The 22,606-nt window shown below is 49.1% G+C and overlaps 1 protein-coding gene across 2 annotated transcripts in view; it reads right to left on the bottom strand.

The window, feature by feature from the left end:
- Positions 1–22,606, bottom strand: part of LOC121859092 — a 119,874-nt gene that overhangs the window by 21,827 nt on the left and 75,441 nt on the right. For both annotated transcript variants that reach the window (XM_042355762.1, XM_042355763.1), the window contains exons 2-4: positions 17,986–18,098; positions 14,660–14,758; positions 1,390–1,494 (exon numbers count right to left, since the gene is read on the bottom strand). In XM_042355762.1, the coding sequence (XP_042211696.1) occupies positions 1,390–1,494; positions 14,660–14,758; positions 17,986–18,098 (317 nt within the window). The remainder of the gene's footprint in view (positions 1–1,389; positions 1,495–14,659; positions 14,759–17,985; positions 18,099–22,606) is intronic.

Below are 22,606 nucleotides of genomic sequence, written 5' to 3'. Positions count from 1 at the left end.
CAGCCCACAGTGCCCCAACACCACACTCAGCTCAGTGCTCAATGCCACACTCAGCCCACAATTGCCCCTTTAACACCACACCAGCCCAGTGCCCCAACACCACACCCAGCCCACAGTGCCCCAACACCACACTCAGCCCACAGTGCCCCAACACCACACCCAGCCCACAGTGCCCCAACACCACACCCACCGTAGGTATGACAGCAGCAAGAGAACACAAGACAAAGAGGACTACCATCAGTACAGCAGCACCCGGCCCTGACCCTGGTCTGAGAATCACTGAAGAAGTTTGGTCATAATTTCTGACGAAATTTTGTTATGGTAAGACTTGAAGTAAGGAAATACCTAAATATTCAAACTTGCATGATGTTATAATGCTCTACCACAAGTCTACTAAAACAAACTATTATGTTTTTTGTTTTAGTAGTATTAAAATAATTCAGGTTGAATGTACTGTACTCCCACATACGAGGTCACCCAGTAGCGGTGAGGCAGTGTGTCGTGTGTGTGATTTTAATAGTTGATCTGGTGGCCGGTGTGTGGTCTATGGCGGGTTAAGTCACCTACATAATATGAGAGGTGACTGACCCTCCCTCCAGGACACATCAAGGTCGCTCATATTGAACCCACGCCTCTTATTAAACCACACACCTGTCGTTCACCACATCTGAGGTTTATAACATACCTGCCGTTCGCCACACACCTGCCGTTCGCCACACACCTGCCGTTCACCACACACCTGCCGTTCGCCACACACCTGCTGTTCGCCACCTCACCTGCCGTCCATCACACATCTGTTATTTCCACACATCTGCTATTCACCACATACCTACCATGCACCACACATCTGTCGCCCACCACACCTACCATGCACCACACACCTGTCGCCCACCACACCTACCATGCACCACACACTTACCATGTACCACACACCTGTAATTAAACACACACCTACCATGCATCACGCCACACACTTGTCATTCACCTCACACCTGTCATTCAGCACACACCTGCTCTTCACACCTATCATTAAGCACACACCTGTATCTTCACACCTGTCATTAAGCACACACCTGTATCTTCACACTTGTCATTAAGCACACACCCGTTCTTCACACCTGACATTAGGTACACAGCTGTATCTTCACACCTGTCATTAAACACACACCTGCTCTTCACACCTGTCATTAAGCACACACCTGTATCTTCACACTTGTCATTAAGCACACACCTGTATCTTCACACCTGTCATTAAGCACACACCTGTATCTTCACACCTGCACATTAAGCACACACCTGCTCTTCACACCTGTCATTAAGCACACACCTGCTCTTCGCACCTGTCATTAAGCACACACCTGCTCTTCACACCAGTCATTAAGCACACACCTGTATCTTCACGTTGTCGACCCAATTGCCATCCTCACAAAGCTCGAAGCTGTCCACGCCCACGAACCAATCAGGTGACGGGACGATCTTGGAGATGAGGGAGACCTGCAAAATGTAAACAATGATGAATAACATGTAAACAAAGATGTAAACAACGATGAATAACATGTAAACAAAGATGAATAAATGATGAAGATGTAAACAAAGATGAATAAATTATGAATAAGATGCAAACAAAGATGTATAAATGATGAATAAATGATGAATAATGGTATAGAGATAAGTAGGAAAATATTAAGAGCAAAAATAGTGACAATAGAATATAAATAAAATAAAGAAACAATGAATAAAGGAGACGAAGAGAAGAATGACTGATGAATAAAAGTGAAGATAAAGTGACATAAGATATTTAGTGAATAAGTTTTTAAGCCAGATTACAAATACGATGAATAAATGATTAATAATGAATAAGAAAGTAACGATAAAAATGAATAAGATGAATAAATGATTAATAATGAATAAGAAAGTAAAGATAAAAATGAATAAGATGAATAAATGATTAATAATGAATAAGAAAGTAAAGATAAAAATGAATAAGATGAATAAATGATAAATAATGGATAAGAAAGTAAAGATAAAAATGAATAAGATGAATAAATGATAAATAATGGATAAGAAAGTAAAGATAAAAATGAATAAGATGAATAAATGATAAATAATGGATAAGAAAGTAAAGATAAAAATGAATAAGATGAATAAATGAATAAATTATAAATGATGAATAAATAAACAAATCCAATTTATCATATTTAACAACTAAGAAATACATATCTTTCTCCTCTGAATAAAAATGAATAGTATATCATTTTTAAGGTATAAGTGAAGATAAAAAGATAATTGAAGAATCAGTTATGTATAAAAAAAAATTATAGCCCTATAAATATTATTAATGTGTGATCGTTATTAAGCAATCAGTAGTTTTCAATTTCCCATAGTCAGTATTAACCAATCAGCAGCCTTCAATTCGCCATTATCGGCATTAACCAATCAACATAGTCTTAACCAGTGATCAGTGCCCAGTAAGCCATTCAGTAAGGCTTCCACTTCTTACATAACCCTCAACAACCAACCAATCACAAATCGAGAATAGTGTAGTTCTGTTTATTATTGGAAGAAGCGAAGAGTCGCCTTGTGGTACCTCGCCGGGCCAGACACTGCCCTCCCCAACCCGCCGATCTCACCTCATCCTCGCCGCCCTTAAGAGAAGTCATAAACTGCGGCTGTGCAAACCTAGACATCTTCATCTGGTAAACAAAGGGCGTGTAGTTAAGGGGACAAAGGGGTGTGGCGGGGGGAGGAGGAGAAGGGGGGTGGGGGGAGGAGGAGAAGGGGGTGGGGGAGGAGAAGTGGGATGGGGGGAGGAAATGCCTTGTTTGGGTGTAGGTGGAGAGAGAACCGCACCCAACCACACACACACACACGTCAGAAAACCATCACCCAGTGTGTTCCTTGTTGCATTGTAATCCACTCTATCTAAATGGGGATTACCTGAAGATTAGACACCCCAGCTTATTTCACCTCAAGATTAACCTAACCTAACGTTACCGGGGGGGTTAGGTTAGGTTAGATTAGGTTAGATTAGGTTAGGTGTAGAACTGCTATACTCTATGTTGCTATTCCTAGTTACGTGTGTGTGTGTGTGTGTGTGTGTGTGTGTGTGTGTGTGTGTGTGTGTGTGTGTATAGAAGCACCGGCAGATTCACCCGAGCATCAGAGGGCTGTGTGGATCTGCAGCCTTCCCTTCCCCTCGTCTCTTCCCCTCACACCACACTGCTTCCCTCCTCTCCTCTTCATCGTCTTACCCCTCTACACCTTCCCCTCACTCTTGCTGCAATATGGTACTCAAGATAACGTGTAGCCTCAGGAGCGTTGGCACCCTGGCACTCTACAGGTACAGGTGTGTGTGTGTGTAGGAGGGAGAGACAGTAAAAGAACAACTGCAATTCGAGGACAACGCATCGCAATTTGGAACACCTCCCCTCTCCTTTCTCTTCTCCCCTTCTCCTCCCTTCCCTTACCCTCATCACCTCCTCCCCCCCACCTTCCCTTGACCCCTTCATGGAACCTTTTCACGAATTCATTTTAAACCCAGGACGGCCTTGATGTGATGCGACGATATCCCTCTGGCCACTGAAATACCTGAGGTCATCATCGTAGAGGAAGGGGGGAGAGAGGTGAGGGGGAGAGGTGAGGGGGAGAGGAAATGAGGAAGAGGAATGAGGGGAGAGAAGATGAGGGAGAGAGGTGAGGGAGGAAGTGAGGGAAAGAGGTGAGGGAGAGGTGAGGGGAGAGGTGAGGGGGAGAGAGGTGTGAGAGGAGAGAGGTGAGAGGAGAGAGGTGAGGGGAGAGGTGGGGAGAGAGGTGGGGGAAAGAGGTGAGGAGAGGTGAAGGAGGTGAGGAGAGGTGAGGTGAGGGGGAAGGTGAGGGGGGAAGGTGAAGGTGGGGGGGAAGGTGTGAGGGGAGAGAGGTGAGGGGAGAGGTGGGGGAGAGAGGTGGGGGGAGGTGAGGGGGAGGTGAGAGAGGTGAGGGGAGAGAGGTGAGGGAGAAAGGTGGGGGTGAGGGGGGAGGTGAGGGGGAGAGAGGTGAGGGGAGAGAGGTGAGGGGGGGGAGAGGTGTGAGAGAGGTGAGGGGAGGTGAGGGGGGGAGAGGTGGGGGGGGAGGGTGAGGGTGGGGGGGGAGAGGGTGGGGGAGAAAGGTGAGGAGAGGGTGGGGGGAGAGGTGGGGGGAGGGTGGGGGGAGAGGGTGGGGGGAGAGAGGGTGAGGGGGAGGGTGGGGTGGGGGTGGGGGGGGAGGGTGTGGGGGGGAGGGTGGGGGGGAGAGAGGGTGCTGGGGGGAGGGGGGGGGTGAGGGGGAGGTGAGGGAGAAGGTGGGGGAGAGGTGGGGGGGGGAGAGGTGGGGGGAGAAAGGTGAGGGGGAGAGAGGTGGGGAGAGAGAGGTGGGGAGAGAGGTGTAGAGGGAGAAAGGTGGGGGGAGAGAGGTGGGGAGAAAGGTGGGGGGGAGAGGTGAGGGAGAGAGGTGAGGGAGAGAGAGGGTGGGGGGAGAGAGAGGGTGGGGGAGAGAGGTGGGGAGAGGGGGTGGGGGGAGAGGGTGGGGGGAGAGAGGTGGGGAGAGAGAGGTGAGTGGGGAGAGGTGGGGGGGGGGGGAGGGGTGGGGGGGGTGAGGGAGAGGTGAGGGGGAGAGTATGATAACCAGGTCGTAGTGTCGCACAGTTTAAAATTTATAAAAACAAAGGCAGAATAATTATCCTTTTCGTGTTTTCTTTCATCCTGGGAATTAAAAGAACGTGTCTTGGTAGCGTTCGAGTCATGGTATAATTTGGACGCCATTTTTATACGTTGGTGTTTGTGTTGTAGTTTAAGTTAAGGTAATTTGAGAATATTGTGTCATAGTCAACAACTAAACAGAGAGAGAGAGAGAGAGAGAGAGAGAGAAAATGGTGGCATAGACAGACAGACAGACAGACAGACAGACAGACAGATAAATAGATTGATAGATAGATAGATAGATAGATAGATAGATAGATAGATAGATAGATAGATAGAAACAGCTTCAATAGACAAATAGACTATAAACATACACAAATAAGAGACAGACAGACAGACAGACAGACAGATGACGTTATTGGCCACTAAACAGAAAAGTCAAATTCTCAAATGGCCTTAAGTCAATTTATTTTATCTCGTAACTGGGAACGGACATCATTACACCTACAGTCTCAGTACCATTTGGTCGCCATCTTGGACAAACCTTCTCAAATACTATTAAGAAAATATGTACACTACGATCCTACATACAGTGAACAAATTAAAAAAAACTATACTATCCAATATGGCTACCAAACTTAACCGAGACTCTAGATATGTTGAAAAATCATGAGAAAAATACGCTGAAAAATCTTAATGTAAAAAAACGCTGCGGTTAAGAATGTTTGTGACTTATGTGGAGGGAGGAAGGGAATTGTCTTCTTGTTGTCACTGTGATAAGTTACGACCCGCCGAGTCTGATCCTGGAGGGGGGGGTGGTAGGAGGAGGAGGAGGAAGGTAGGAGAAGAGAAGGAGGAAGATAGGGCAGAAGAGAGGAGGAGGAAGAAGAAGAAATTATGGGAAGAGGAGAAGGAGGAGGAGGAGGAGAAAGATATGAGAGGAAGAGGAAGTGGATAGAAGAGGAGAAGAGGACGAGAGAGAGAGTTATTCTTCATAACAGAACATGACAGAGGTTATAATATATGCATATGCTTATGTATGTATGTATGTATGTATATATATGTATATAAAAATCATCCGTTTAAACAGACTTCGGCTAATGCTTACACACACACACACACACACACACACACACACACACACACACACACACACACACACACACACACGGCAAATAACAGGTAATTTAATACGGAGACAGAAAACCTAAGTTTAGACAGGAGAGGAAATGATGAGAATTGTTGACGGCTGTGACGGGGTGTGACGGGGTGACAGAGGGGTGTGACGTGGGTGTGATGGGATGACAGAGGGGTGTGACAGAGGGATGTGACGGGGGTGTGTGACGGAGGGGTGTGGCAGAGGGGTGTGACAGGGGTGGGATGGGATGAAGGGGTGTGTACCGTACTAAACCACAGTACTGTACTCAAAACATCATACCACTAACACCATAAAAATTAAACCCACATTTTACTTCAACACAACACACACACACACACACACACACACACACACACACACACACACACACACACACACACACACACACACACACACACACACACACACACACACACACACACACACACCATCTGCTTTTACTAACGAAAAAGAGACAAAAATCATACGATTTGTCAAAAGGATATATTTAAAGATCAGGGAAGAACGCCATATTAAGGCTTCTATAAATAACGTACCCTTGATGTTATATATATACCCTTTGAAATTGATTCAGAGAAATATATATGCATATAGGGTACCCGAAAATGTCCCTGCCTCCTGCCCGCCCGTCCTGCCTCCCCACCTCCTGCCTCCCGCCTGCCTGCCCCTGCCCCTCACCTGCCTCCTGCCCGCCTCCGCCTCCGTCTCCCCTGCTTCTCCCTGATCGCTTCCTGCCTCCTGGGTCCTCCTCCCAGCATGCTCCTGCCCTCCCCTGCCTCCCTGCCTCCACCTGCCTGCCTCCCTCTACTACACCTGCCTCCCGTCGCCCGCTCACCCTCTGCTTCTGTATCTCCTCCTGACTGCTTCCTGCCTCCTCCCCAGCATGCCTCCTCCCTGCCTCCCTGCCTGTCCTGCCTCTACCTCCTGCCTCCTCCTGCCTGCCTCCGCCTCCCCCTGCCTCCCACTGCCCCCTGCCTGCCCGCTTGTCTCCTGCTTGCATCTCCTTCCTCCTGACCTCTGCTCCTTCGTCCTCCCAGACTTCTGCCTCCTGCCTGCCTGCCTGCCTGGTTCGCCCTCCTCAAACCTGCCTGCCTCCTGTTCAGCCCTCCTCCCCTGCCTCCCCAGCCTCCTCCCCCTCCCGTCTCCTGCCTGCCTGCCTCCTGTTCCTGCCTCACCTCCTGCCTCCTGAGCCTGCCTCCCTGCCTGCCTGCCTGCCTCCCTGCTTCGTATCTCCCTTCCTCCCTGACTGCTTCCTGCCTCCCTCCGTCCCTGCCTGCTCCCTGCCTCCCTCCCTGCATGCTCCCTGCCTCCCTCCCTGCCTCCCTCCAACTCACAGCGTCACAGGGAGCAGGCAGGGAAGGAAGCAGGGAGCAGGCAGGGATGCAGTTAGGGAGACAGGGAGCAGGGAGGGACGGAGGCAGGGAGCAGGCAGGGAGGGAGGGAGGCAGGGGCAAAGGGAGGAGGCAGGAGCAGGTAGGAGTGAAGGATAGCAGGAAGGAAGGGACGCAGGAGCAGGCAGGAGCAAGCAGGAAGGAAGGGGACGTGGCAGGGAGGGAGGAAGGCAGGGGGCAAGCAGGGAGGGAGGGAGGCAGGGAGCAGGTAGGGAGGAAGGGAGCAAGCAGGAAGGAAGGGACGCAGGGAGCAGGCAGGGAGGGTTTCTGGGACGCCCTACACACAGGGAAATTGCCATAAATCAATTAAATGTTTGTTTGTTGACATATATGGCTGAGTGATACATTATAGGTGTATTGAATGTTGTGTTGGGTATATAATTATTATAGTATAGGAATAGAAAAGAAATTATACATACATCATACATACATACATACATACATACATTCATACATACATACATACATACATACATACATACATACATACATACATACATATATACATAAATACACATACATACATACACACAAATACATACACATACATACACACACACATACATACATACATACATACATACATACATACATACTGTACATACACACATACACACGATAAAAGTAAAGAATCCGTGTTTTGCTTGGCGAGACGACAGTATAGTGAGGTGTGGTTTATTACTTAACTATTTATGGTGCTGGAGGGAGGAGGAGGAGGTGGTGGTGGTGGTGCTGGAGGGAGGAGGAGGTGGTGGTGCTGGAGGGAGGAGGAGGAGGTGGTGGAGGGAGGAGGTGGTGGTGCTGGAGGAGGAGGTGGTGCTGGAGGAGGAGGTGGAGGAAGGAGGAGGTGGTGGTGCTGGAGGGAGGATGAGGAGGAGGAGGAGAAGGAGGAGGTGGTGGTGCTGGAGGGAGGAGGAGGAGGAGGAGAAGGTGCTAGACGGAGGAAAAGGAAGAACAAGTAGGGAAGAGAAGAAGAGGGGAAGGGAAAGAAGACGGAGGATGAGGAAGAAGAGAGAGAGGAAGAACACTGGGAAAGAGTCACATCCTTTTGGACCAATCAGAGAGCTACAAATAGACCATCAACCAATCAGAAAGAGATTAATATATCATCGACCAATCAAAGAAAGACTAATAGCCCATCAACCAATCAGAGACTAATAGCCCATCAACCAATGGAAAGAGACTAATACACCATCAACTAATCAGAAAAAGACCAGTTGACCATCAACCAATCATAAAAAACTAATAGACCATCGACCAATCAGACACAAGTAGCATCCCCCAACAGTAACTGGGGAGGGGATGGGAGGGGGGGGGAGTAGTGACCGGGCGGTAACCATAACAACGACCTGATCTGACCCAGCCCCGGTAATCTCAACAGTTATTGTGGGTCTCTCGAAACAGTTTTTATTGGCTTCTGACCTTCTGCCGCTGGTGTGTGTGTGGCACGCCCAGATACGCCCACAGAAACCCAAACACGCCGGAACTTTTAAGTACTGTAAGTCCAGTCATCTCTACACACACACTCACAAACACGCATATTTACAAGCCCACAAGTACGCCCACCTGCTCATTCATACGCCCACAAGTTCGCCCACACGCCCACAAGCCAGGCGCCCACAATCCCAGAAGGCGGTCCTCCCATATATATCGAGTCTTGTATTAACAGCTGTCAGAGGGCCAGGAGAGGTTGCCATGGTGACGGTGGGGGTGTACTGTACATCATTACTACACACACACACAAACCTGGAGAAACGTAAGACATCACTGGCCGGTGCCCTTGTTGACTTCAGGAAGGCTTTTGACCTTGTTGATCACTGCACTGTTATCAACAAGGCCATTGCACTAGGGCTGCCCACCAATCTAATCTTATGGCTCACTGATTTCCTGAGTGAGAGTCATCAGGCAGTGAGGTACCAGGGTTCCGTCTCCACATTCCAACACCTCATCTGCGGTGTTCCCCAGGGGACCAAGATGGGACCACTGTGCTTCCTAATCCTGATCAACGACGCTCTATCGGACACTCCTCACAGGTGGAAGTACGTGGATGACTGCACTGTGGGGGTTACAGTGGACAACACCTCACAGGACTACTCATCGCTACAAGGCACCCTGGACAGGCTACAGGCATGGACTACGAAGAACAAGGTCACCATCAATCACACCAAAACCGTAGTCATGCACATCAACACCGCCACCACTCCAGTGCAAGCTCCAGCAGTTACAGTGGGTGTCCATCCTCTCCAGTTAGTGCAGTCTGCCAAACTCTTGTGTGTAACTATAAACCACAAACTGGATTGGAAGGCCCATGTAAACAACACTATAAAGGCAGCCTCGTACCGACTCTACATGCTACGACGACTCAGGTCACTTGGGGCACCCACGCCAGAGCTGAGGACTATCTACAATGCATTTATTCTCCACATATTAATGTATGCATCACCAGCCTGGTCGTCTTCTCTCAACTCTACCCAACGACGTCAGCTAGAGAAGGTACAGAACAGGGCCTGCAGAATCATGCTCGGCGCAGACTACTCCGGCTACAACAACGCTCTCTCCACCCTGGAAATGCCATCCCTCAGTGACCTCCACCACCACGCACTAGCAGGGTTTGGCAGTGGACTACTGCACTATCCTCGTCATCGCCACTTACTGCCACCAGCAGTACCACGCCCACCTTGCGCAGTCCGCCACTACAACAAAATTCAGCCCATAAGAGCCCGCACTGATAGATATAAGAATAGCACCATCCCATATATTGTTAAAATAATAAACAGCTCCTGATTTATGTACCTTACAGCCCTGTAAATGTATTGAACGCATACCATTATGTCTAAATGACATGGAAATTTATATATTTTCAGCCATCGGCTGCAACTCTATTAATAAACCGTTTATTATTTTTATATATATATATATATATATACATATTATATATATATATATACATATATATATTACATACACACACACACACACTAATACATTTAGACATACACATACAGTCACATACGGACATTAAGCATACATACGAGTACATACACATACATACATGGACACATACATGCACACACACACACACACACACACACACACACACACACACACACACACACACACACACACACACACACACACAAACAAGTAATAACGGAGGCAAGAGTCCGGTTGCACTTGTAAACAAAACGATTATGCTGGAGTCTTTTAGTGAGAGGGAGAGAGCTTAGGGGAGTGAGAGGGGAGAGGAGAGAGGCCCCAGGGAGTGAGAGGTGAGAGGGAGAGAGGCCCAGGGGAGGAGAGGTGAGAGGAGAGAGGCCCAGGGGAGGGGAGAGGTGGAGAGGGAGAGAGGCTCAGGGGAGGAGAGGTGAGAGGGAGAGAGGCCCAGGGAGTAAGGAGGAGAGGAGAGAGGCCTAGGGAGGAGAGGTGAGAGGGAGAGAGGCCCAGGGAGTGGGGAGAGGGGGAGAGGTGAGAGGGAGAGAGGCCCAGGGAGTGAGAGGAGAGGGAGAGAGGCCCAGGGAGTGAGAGGTGAGAGGGAGAGAGGCCCAGGGGAGGAGAGAGAGGAGAGGAGAGAGGCCAGGGAGGAGAGGTGAGAGGGAGAGAGGCCCAGGGAGGAGAGGTGAGAGGGAGGAGAGGCCCAGGGAGTGAGAGGTGAGAGGGAGAGAGGCCCAGGAGAGGGGAGGTGAGAGGGAGAGAGGCCCAGGGAGGAGAGGAGAGGAGAGAGGCCCAGGGAGGAGAGGTGAGAGGGAGAGAGGCCCAGGGAGTGAGAGGTGAGAGGGAGAGAGGCCCAGGGAGGAGAGGTGAGAGGGAGAGAGGCCCAGGGAGTGAGAGGGGAGAGGAGAGAGGCTCCAGGGAGGAGAGGAGAGGGGAGAGAGCTCCAGGGAGTGGAGAGGTGTGAGAGGGAGAGAGGCCCAGGGAGTGAAAGGTGAGAGGGAGAGAGGCAGAGAGTGAGAGAGGTGAGAGGGAGAGAGGCCCAGGGAGTGAGAGAGGTGAGAGGGAGAGAGGCCCAGGGGAGGAGAGGTGAGAGGGGAGAGAGGCCCAGGGGTGCAAGTGAGAGGTGAGAGGGAGAGAGGCCCAGGGGAGGAGAGGTGAGAGGGAGAGGCCTAGGGAGTGGGGAGAGGGGAGAGGGAGAGGCCTAGGGGAGTGAGAGGTGAGAGGGAGAGAGGCCCAGGGAGAGGTGAGGAGAGAGGCCCAGGAGGAGAGGAGGAGAGGCCCAGGGAGTGAGAGGTGAGGAGAGAGGCCCAGGGAGGAGAGAGGAGAGGGAGAGAGGCCCAGGGAGTGAGAGGTGGAGAGGGAGAGAGGCCCAGGGGAGTGAGAGAGGTGAGAGGGAGAGAGGCCCAGGGAGTGAGAGGTGAGAGGGAGAGGCACAGGGAGTGAGAGGTGAGGAGAGAGGTCCAGGAGTTAGGAGGTGAGAGGGAGAGAGGCCCAGGGAGTGAGAGAGGAGAGGGAGAGGCCCATGGAGGAGATGAGAGGGAGAGAGAGGCCCAGGGAGTGAGAGAGGTGAGAGGGAGAGAGGCCCAGGGAGTGAGAGAGGTGAGAGGGGAGAGAGGCCCAGGGGAGGAGAGGTGAGAGGAGAGGCCCAGGGGAGGAGAGAGGTGAGAGGGAGAGAGGCCCAGGGAGTGAGAGAGGTGAGAGGAGAGAGGCCCAGGGAGGAGAGGTGAGAGGAGAGAGGCCCAGGGGAGGAGAGGAGAGGGAGAGAGCTCCAGGGAGTGGGGAGAGGCAGAGGGAGAGAGGCCCAGGGAGTAAAAGGTGAGAGGGAGAGAGGCTCAGGGGAGTAAAAGGTGAGAGGGAGAGAGGCCCAGGGAGTAAAAAGGTGAGAGGGAGAGAGGCCCAGGGAGGAGAGGTGAGGAGGGAGAGGCCCAGGGAGTGAGAGGTGAGAGGGAGAGAGGCCCAGGGAGTGAGAGGTGAGGGAGAGAGGCCCAGGGAGTGAGAGGTGAGAGGAGAGAGGCCCAGGGAAGTGAGAGGGAGAGAGGGAGAGAGGCCCAGGGGAGTGAGAGGAGAGGGAGAGAGGCCCAGGGGAGGAGAGGTGAGAGGGAGAGAGGCCCAGGGAAGTGAGAGGGGGGAGAGGAGAGAGGCAGGCACAGGAGTGAGAGGTGAGAGGAGAGAGGCCCAGGGAGGAGAGGTGAGAGGGAGAGAGGCCCAGGGAGTGAGAGGTGAGAGAGAGGCCCAGGGAGTGAGAGAGGTGAGAGGGAGAGGCCCAGGGAGTGAGAGGTGAGAGGAGAGAGGCCCAGGGAGTGAGAGGTGAGAGGGAGAGAGGCACAGGGAGGAGAGAGGAGAGAGGTCCAGGGGAGTTAGAGGTGAGAGGAGAGAGGCTCAGGGGAGGAGAGGTGAGAGGGAGAGAGGCCCATGGGAGGAGATGTGAGAGGGAGAGAGGCCCAGGGAGGGGAGAGGTGAGAGGGAGAGAGTGCCCAGGGAGTGAGAGGTGGAGGGAGAGAGGCCCAGGGGAGCGAGAGGTGAGAGGGAGAGAGGCCCAGGGAGGAGAGGTGAGAGGAGAGAGGCCCAGGGGAGGAGAGAGGTGAGAGGGAGAGGCCCAGGGAGTGAGAGGTGAGAGAGGGAGAGAGGCCCAGGGAGTGAGAGAGAGGTGAGAGGAGAGAGGCCCAGGGAGAAAAAGGTGAGAGGGAGAGAGGCCCAGGGGAGTAAAAAAGGTGAGAGGGAGTGAGGCCCAGGGAGTGTGGGGCAAGGCAGAGAGGGAGAGAGGCCCAGGGTGAGAGGTGAGAGGGGAGAGAGGCTCCCAGGGGAGTGGAGAGGGGAGAGGGAGAGAGGCCCAGGGGCGTAAAAGGTGAGAGGGGAGAGGCCCAGGGAGTAAGAGGTGAGAGGAGAGAGGCCCAGGGAGTGAGAGGTGAGAGGGAGAGAGGCCCAGGGAGGAGAGGTGAGAGGGAGAGAGAGGCTCCAGGTAGTGAGGAGGGAGAGAGACCCAGGGAGTGAGAGGTGGGGAGAGGGAGAGAGGCCCAGGGAGGAGGAGAGAGGGAGAGAGGCCCAGGGAGGAGAGGTGAGAGGAGAGAGGCAGGGAGTGAGAGGTGAAGGAGAGAGGCCCAGGGAGTAAGAGGTGAGAGGGGAGAGGGCCCAGGGAGGAGAGGTGAGAGAGGGGAGAGGCCCAGGAGTGAGAGGGGTGAGAGGAGAGAGGCCCAGGGAGTGAGAGGTGAGAGGGGAGGCCTAGGGAGGAGAGGTGAGAGGGAGAGAGGCCCTGGGAGTGAGAGGTGAGAGGGAGAGAGGCCAGGGGGAGTGAGAGGGTGAGAGGGAGAGAGGCCCAGGAGTAAGAGGTTGGAGAGGGAGAGAGAGGCCCAGGGAGTGAGAGGTGAGGAGAGAGGCTCCAGGGGAGGAGAGGTGAGAGGGAGAGAGGTCCAGGAGGGAGGTGAGAGGGAGAGAGGCCCAGGGAGTGAGAGAGGTGAGGGAGAGAGGCCCAGGGAGGAGAGGTGAGAGGGAGAGGCCCTGGGAGTGAGAGGTGAGAGGGAGAGAGGCCCAGGGAGGAGAGGGGAGAGAGGCCCAGGGAGGAGAGGTGGGGAGGAGAGAGGCCCAGGGAGGAGAGGTGAGAGGAGAGAGGCACAGGGGGTGAGAGGTGAGAGGCGTCTTCCGGTGTGTGTTTGGGTTGATGGTAAACACTTATGTCCTTCTTACACGTGAAGGTCAAGTTTCCTGGCAGGTAGGTATTTTTGGCCATCCACACCTGTCTTACCACTTGTACACCTGCCCTGACACATCCACACCTGTCTTACCACTTGTACACTTGCCCTGACACATCCACACCTGTCTTACCACTTGTACACTTGCCCTGCCACATCCACACCTGTCTTACCACTTGTACACTTGCCCTGACACATGTACACCTGTCTTACCACTTGTACACCTGCCCTGACACATCCACACCTGTCTTACCACTTGTACACCTGCCCTGACACATCCACACCTGTCATACCACTTGTACACCTGCCCTGACACATGTACACCCCTCGCAGCACTTGTTCATGTGAGTATGTGTACAGTACCTGCATAATACATGTGTATGACTTTCAGAAGTTGTGGGCGGTGGATTAGCTCCCAGCATCCAGTGTCTGTATGAGTGTCGGTACTTGTCTGTATGAGGGTGTTATTGTTTATTGTATATTCATGCTGCTGCATATGTAAGTTACTGTATATATGCATGTATATATCGTATATGTATATTACTATATACTGTATGTGCATATTTGAATATTTTGGGCTTTGTGTTTAATTATGCTATGTACTAACGTTTGGTTGTTTAAGTATTGCGTGCACTCACTTCTGAATGTGTATGAGTGCGTGAGAACCAGAGAGGATGCTAGATACTTACCCTAAAGTGGTTAGGTTAGGTTAGGTTAGGTTAGGTTAGGTTAGGTTAGGATACGTTAGGATAGGTCAGGTTAGGTCAGGGTAGACTAAGCTAGGCTAGGCTAGGCTAGGCTAGGTTGCCACGTAGAAAGAGCGAGGACTCAGGTACTCACCCTAGAGTGGTTCCCATCCACGAAGAAGTGAGACTCGGCCGTGCCCACGCCTTGTGTGATGGGTGGAGTGTTGAAGGCATCCAGGACCCCGTTTTCTCCCTGTGGGGGTGAGATACGTGTTAGTACAAGACATATAATAATAATAATAATAATAATAATAATAATAATAATAATAATAATAATAATAATAATAATAATAATAATAATAATAATAATAATAATAATAATAATAATAATAATAATAATAATAATAATAATAATTGGAGCACACTCATTTTCAGAGAGTTATTTCACATATCTTTCAACCTACTCACTGTTTTTATTGACCCCTGACCTCTGAACTTCAATAATGAGGTCACCAAAACACTCCCATGTCCTAGATATTGACCCAATAAACAGGGTAAAGGAAACTGTTTGTCAATTTCTCTTGTTGTCTTTAAGTTATGACTGACCAAACGAGGGTGACACAAAGAGTCGAGTTCCAGCGATCACCAGAAAAAGGTTGTCCATGATAGAACTACAAATATGTATTGACCAACAGAAATGCGTGTGCAGTTATGACTCCCAGACAGTCAAGGTTAGGTTGTGTTAGGTTAGGTTAGGTTAGTTTAAGTTCGGTTAGGCTAGGCTAGTTTAAGTTTGGTTATGTTAGATTAGGTTAAGTGAAAGCTAGATTAAATTAAGATTAGATTATAGATTAGGTTAAGGTTATGTTAGGTCAAGGTCAGGTTAAGTTCGACTTGGCTTAGGAGGAGGCACATGGCGTCTAAATTGAAAAGAGAATTCCCAAAACTTATCGGCACCACCACAGCTACCAGCACCACTACAGCCACCAGCCACCACCACAGCCACCAGCACTAGCACCACTGTCAGGTGTGGAGGAGGGCGTCAGGCAGTAGTGGAGAAGATATTGCTCTTCAGGAGTCTCGGCGTAATCTAGCTGCCATCTTGTTTCGTGGTGGCTGGGTCAGGGAGGTATAATATTCTCTCTATCTCTCAGTCTTTCTTCTCTTTATGTCTTTCTCTATCTCTCAATCATTCTCAATATCTCCTTCTCTCTCCTTATACTTTCTCCCTCTCTCTCTCTCTCTCTCTCTTCCTCCTCCCCCCTCCCCTACTTATACTCATTCCCTCTTTCCTTTCCCTCTCTTTTTTCACGTTCACTCCCCTCTCCCTCTCTATCTCTCTTCCCTTCCCATTTCCCTCTTTCTCATCTCTTTGGTTCTCATTTACTATCACCCTTACCCTCTCACTTCCCTACCCCACTCCCTTTCTCTTTCTCCACTCTTACTCTCTCGCTCACTCCTCCCTCTCCTCTCACTCACTCTCTTCCCCCTCCTCCTCTCACACTCTCTGACACTTTCTCATGCCTTCTCCCCCTCTCACACTCTCTCCTCCCTCTCGCACTCTCCTCCCTGTCCTCTCTCATACCCTCTCCCCCTCTCACTCCCTCTCACAAGGTCTCCAACAAACTCGGTCAGGTTAAGTCTCCAGGAGGAAAAATAATGAAGTTTTATCGAGACGACCCAACCCGTGAGGCCGACACGGGGGGATCAACTCCTCCCGCCTCTCGCCAACTCCTCTCGCCCCTCGCCAACTTCTCTGATCCTTCGCCAACTTATCGTATCCCTCTCCAGTTTCACCTCTACTTCGCCAAAATCATTCATCCATCGTTTCATTAATTCATTCATCGCCAACTTCATCCATCCATCGCCAAAATCAAACATCCTACACCAACATCCGTCACCAAAATCACCCATCCTACACCTCATCCATCACCAACTTCGCTCATCCATCACCAACTTCTCCCGGTCGTTCTTCGTGTCCGTAGTGTTGGAAATCTCGCTCAAAATACGTGAGGTAAAATTTGTCCATCAGGGAAACACCTCACTGGTCTAAGAGGGTCTGTCAGCTGCCCCATCCACCTCCACCTCCTCCTCCTCCAGGCCATTACGTGAAGATTAGAGACCCCACCTTATTTGACCTCAACTGACTTCTAATTTAATTTAACCTAACCTAACCTAACCTGACTTACCCACATTTAACCTAACCTGACTTACCCACATTTAACCTAACCTGACTTACCCACATTTAACCTAACCTAATCTAGTCCAACCAGGCAAAACGTAGATCTGACCTTACATAGCCTAAGCCTGATCTATCGTAACCTAACCTAATGTAACCCCAAGCTAATCTAACCTAATCGCATCAAACCCAACCCAACCTTACCTAACCTAACCTAACCTAACCTAACCTAACCTAACCTAACCCAACCTTACCCAACCTTACCTAACCTAACCTAAGCTAACCCAACCCAATCCAACCTAAACAAACCTAACCTATTTCAGAATAATAGTACTATAATCACCTTTTATCACAAGAGTTTGAAACAATAATAGTGATGAACAGAAGAAGGCCAGTCAGCACATCTATTTAGTATGACACAGTATGGTAGAATGGTTGTTCTGTGGTGTAATTATTTGACAGAAAATACATTACTTATATGAGGTTTGAAACTTAGGGAATGTCACTTAATAGTTTGTTATCTGAAGTTATCCTCTGAAGTTATCATCTGAATTTGTCCACTGAAGTTATTCACTAAAGTTATCCACAGAAGATATCCACTGAAGTTATCATCTGAAGCTGTCCTCTGAAGTTACCAACTGAATTTATCCACTAAAGTTATCCACTGACGTTATCAACTGAATTTATCCACTAGAGTTATCCACTGAAGTTATCAACTTAAGTTATCCACTGAAGCTATCCACTAAAGTTACCCACTAAAGTTATCCACTCAACTCACAAGACACATCCACTTTCGTCCACGACAAGTTTGGAGGCAGCAACTTTCAGAAGCATTTTAGCAGTAGAGAGAACACACACACACACACACACACACACACACACACACACACACACACACACACACACACACACACACACACACGCACGTTAACCTTGACCCAGGATGGTACATTTAACACGGTCGTCCTAGCCTTCACCTCCCCCAAAAAAATGTATATTGGTGAAAAAAAGAATCCGTGAACTCTGACCTTTGTTGGCTGAGAGAGAGAGAGAGAGAGGTTCACTGGTGGCTGGCAAGGATAAACAAACTCTGACTGCTTGTGTTAACGAGAGCGGTGGCTGATTGGTTAATAAACTGAACTACAGTAGGTTAAGAGGTCAAGGTTCGATTCCCTATTGTTGAAAGATTGAAAAAAAACAACAACAACCAAACTAACATACACAACCAACTTACTGGATATCTAAGAGAGACTGACTGACTGACTGACTCACACACTGACAGGGTAAGGTGAGGGACTGACCTGTGCCTGCTGGTCAATAAGGTCACTCCTGCCTGTCTCAGAGAAGGTCTTGACGGCTGGGTCGGCGACTTCCCCCGCCCGGAACAACACGTAGCTGCGGTCATGACTCATGCCTGGAGGAGGAGTAGCAGGGGGGGCGCATGTTAGTACTCAAGTAGTAATAGTAATAGTAATAATAATAATAATAATAATAATAATAATAATAATAATAATAATAATAATAATAATAAACTACAAAACAACTTACAGTAAGAGCTAACAGGTGAGTCATCTTGTACCTGGCCCTAATGACTACACACGAACCCTTAAATAACATCATTAGTGCATTATAAAGGTGCATTTAATTATAACGATGCATTTTTGACTTACTATAATATTTCCCACTCAAGACACACTTAAGAAACACTCAAGACACACTCAAGATACACTCAAGACACACTCAAGATACACTCAAGTCCAAATCCAAAGTTGAATTAATCTCCCCCAAGTCCTTGGTTGAGTTCACCTCACGTCCCGATCTGGGGTGATTGGATTACACGTCTTGGGGTGACTACATAACACATCATGGGGTGACTATAACACATCTTGGGGTGACTATATAACACATCTTGGGGGTGACTATAACATATCTTGGGGTGATAACATATCTTGGTGGTGACTATAACATATCTTGGGGTGACTATAACATATCTTGGGGGTGACTATAACATATCTTGGGGTGGGTATATAACATATCTTGGGGTGACTATAACATATCTTGGGGTGACTATAACATATCTTGGGGGTGACTATATAACATATCTTGGGGTGACTATAACACATCTTGGGGTGACTATAACATATCTTGGGGTGACTATAACATATCTTGGGGTGGGGTGACTATATAACATATCTTGGGGTGACTATAACACATCTTGGGGTGGGTATCATGGGGTGACTATAACATATCTTGGGGTGACTATAACACATCTTGGGTGACTATAACATATCTTGGGGTGACTATAACATATCTTGGGGTGACATATCTTGGGGTGACTATAACATATCTTGGGGTGACTATATAACACATCTTGGGGTGACTATAACATATCTTGGGGTGACTATAACACATCTTGGGTGACTATATAACACATCTTGGGGTGACTATAACGTATCTTGGGGTGACTATATAACACATCTTGGGGTGACTATATAACACATCTTGGGGTGACTATAACATATCTTGGGGTGACTATAACACATCTTGGGGTGACTACATAACACATCTTGGGGTGACTATAACATATCTTGGGGTGACTATATAACACATCTTGGGGTGACTATATAACACATCTTGGGGTGACTATATAACACATCTTGGGGTGACTATAACACATCTTGGGGTGACTATATAACACATCTTGGGTGACTACATAACATATCTTGGGGTGACTATAACATATCTTGGGGTGACTATAACACATCTTGGGGTGACTATAACACATCTTGGGGTGACTATAACATATCTTGGGGTGACTTACACATCTTGGGGGTGACTATATAACACATCTTGGGGTGACTATAACATATCTTGGGGTGACTATAACATATCTTGGGGTGACTATAACACATCTTGGGGTGACTATAACACATCTTGGGTGACTATATAACACGTCTTGGGGTGACTACATAACACATCATGGGGTGACTATAACACATCTTGGGGTGACTATATAACACATCTTGGGGAAGGTGGTGGAGGGAGAGGTGGTGGAGGGGGAGGTGGTGGAGGGGGAGGTGATGGAGGGGGAGGAAGGGCAAAATCTCATTGACTTGACACAGCCATTGGGAAAGTGGGGAGGTGGGGTAGGAGGGAGTAAGGCGGGGAAGAAGAGAAGGGAGGAAGGAGAGAGGGGAAGGAGGCATGAAAGGGAAGAGGGAGGAGAGGAAGAGGGTGTTGAATAAAGACTTTACTCCCCCTCCCAGCAGATTCATTAGGCTAGGTTAGTACAGACACGACGATGAGAGTCACATGGAGGAGGAACAAACGGGGGAATAGGAAGAGGAAATAATGGAACAATTATAAACAAAGGGAAAATAAGAAGCCGGTGCCATGTCTCTGGCTTCGAAGCCGAAGCCAAAGTCTTTAGAAAGTGCCGAAGCTGAAGCCAAATCCAAAAAATCCTGGCTTCCAGAAGCCAAAGTCGGCTACAGCCCCATGTCTGGCGAAGATGGAGGAAGAAGAGGAGGAGCAGATGGAGGAAGAAGAGGAGGAGAAGATGGAGTTAGAGGAGAAGATGAAGGATGAGGAGGAGGAAGAGGAGGAGAAGGAGGAGGTTCTCACTACTCAACACAGTACTTGAACCTTTAATTAAGGATCAGACTTGACAACACTTAACTGTGGGGCAAGACGACGGTCATATACCACGTCACGAGGGAGAGAGAGAGAGAGAGAGAGAGAGAGTAGATCATCTCAGCAATCACTGAGGGTGATTGGCGTCCAGCATCTGGCCACCGTCAACAAGTGCTTCTTTCTCAAGGTTGACAATAACATAGTCACTCACTACTTCCCTCCTTCCTTCCTTCCCTCCCTTAATCCCTCTCTTCCTCACTCCTGCCCTTCCTCCTTTACTCCTTCATATTTATTCCTTTCTCCCTTCCTTCCTTCCTCTGTCACCACTGCTCGTAAAAGTGATTCAATCTCAACTTCTTTATCCTGGAGAGAGAGAGAGAGAGCCACGATCTGTTAGCGTTTCCACGTCACCGCCACCGTACCATTGTCACAGGGGTGGTATCACACGTCACCACACACTGTCAGCAGGGTGGTATCACACGTCACCACACCGTCACAGGGGTCAGAATACACGTCACCACATCAGTAGTGAGTCACACGTCACCACACACCGTCATTAGGGTCGTATCACACGTCACCACACCGTAACATTACCTCCTACTCCTAACTTTAATCATATGTGTTTTGTGATATTTATTTGATTTTATTACCAACACTTGAGACAAATAAATGAAATGATATTCCCGTCACGGACACCTCCTCCGTCACGTGTGTGTGTGTGTGTGTGTGTGTGTGTGTGTGTGTGTGTGTGTGTGTGTGTGTGTGTGTGTAGAAACAGAGGACCAGCACCACTGAAGACACAGCTGGGTGCCAGGTGGTGTTAGTGTCTTCTCTGTGTCAGGTTCCTGGGCTTGACCTGACAACCTCGAAAGATAGAGGTATATATGACTCCTATGACGGGTTAAATGGGGCCCAGATCTAATGGGACCCAGACCTAATGGGCCCCGGACCTAATGGGCCCCGGACCTTATGGTTACATCAAGATGGGGTCTATTACAACTGGAGCCCATTTGACATGCAACCATTACCCTCCCTCACCACCACCCCCTACACTCTTACGTTCCATAAATGGCCGTTCACTTGAGGGCTGGAGACGTTCACACACGTTCTGTCTTGAAACACACACACACACACACACACACACACACACAGGCACGAGTTACTCCAAAGAGAACCAATAAATCCTTACGTCACCAGGCGTCACATCTCCTCCTCGGGGTTATCTTACTACCCAAGTGCCTCAAGCCTGGGGTCACGAGGTTCCTCCAGCAGGGAGCACCATTAACTCCTTGCGTCACCAGGCGTCACACCTCCTCCCTGAGTATATTTTATTAACCAGCGCCTCAAGTGTGGGTCACGGGGCCAACCTCACCACCACTGGCCTTGTTTGGTATGATAACTTGCGTCAATGTTTAGCTGCTGGTCTAACACGAGGGAAGGACGAGTCCATTATGACACAGTGGCGGCCTCTGGTGGTGACTAAGAGAGGTCAGTGACATGTGTGACCAGTTAAGATATTGTGTCAGGGAAGAGACCATAAAACTAACGCTTACATGACGAGATAGTGAGAAAGGCCAACAGAAACATAGACAGACAGACAGATAGAGACAGTGACAGATACAGTGACAGAAAGACATACACACAGACAAACATAAAACTGTATCTTGCTCTTGTGAGACCACACCTGGATTACGCAGTTCAGTTCTGGTCACCGTATTACAGAATGGATATAGAATCATTGGAAAGAATTCAGAGGAGAATGACAAGACTAATCCCGGGCATTAGGAACCTTGAGTATAGAGACAGGTTAAAGCATCTTAATTTGCACTCCCTCGAGAGACGTAGAGCGATTGGCGACCTGATAGAGGTGTATAAGTGGAAGTCACGGCTAAACAAAGGGGACATTACAAAGGTACTCAAACTATCCAACCAGGAGCGAACTCGTAACAATGGTTTTAAATTAGACAAATTTAGATTTAGGCGTGAAATAGGTAAACACTGGTTCGGAAACAGAGTAGTGGATGAATGGAACAAGTTACCAAATATCATCATTAACTCGAATACGCTGAATAGCTTCAAACATAGGTTGGATGCTTATATGAGCAATAGGGGTTGGGTGTAAACGGGGCTGCCCAGTATGGGCCAATAGGCCCGCTGCAGTTTCCTCCATTCTTATGTTAAAAGGCGGATTGGCATTACTTCCCTCGGACAAAAATGTCAAGACAGCTTCCCAATGGACAAAATCCGGCTAATTAATTTCCCAAACGATATTGTCCAACAAGAGAAAGA

Source organism: Homarus americanus, unplaced genomic scaffold (genome assembly GCF_018991925.1).
Source record: "Homarus americanus isolate GMGI-L3 unplaced genomic scaffold, GMGI_Hamer_2.0 scaffold50924, whole genome shotgun sequence".
NCBI classification, from domain to species: domain Eukaryota; kingdom Metazoa; phylum Arthropoda; class Malacostraca; order Decapoda; family Nephropidae; genus Homarus; species Homarus americanus.
This window is presented reverse-complemented; position numbering and strand designations above follow the sequence as displayed.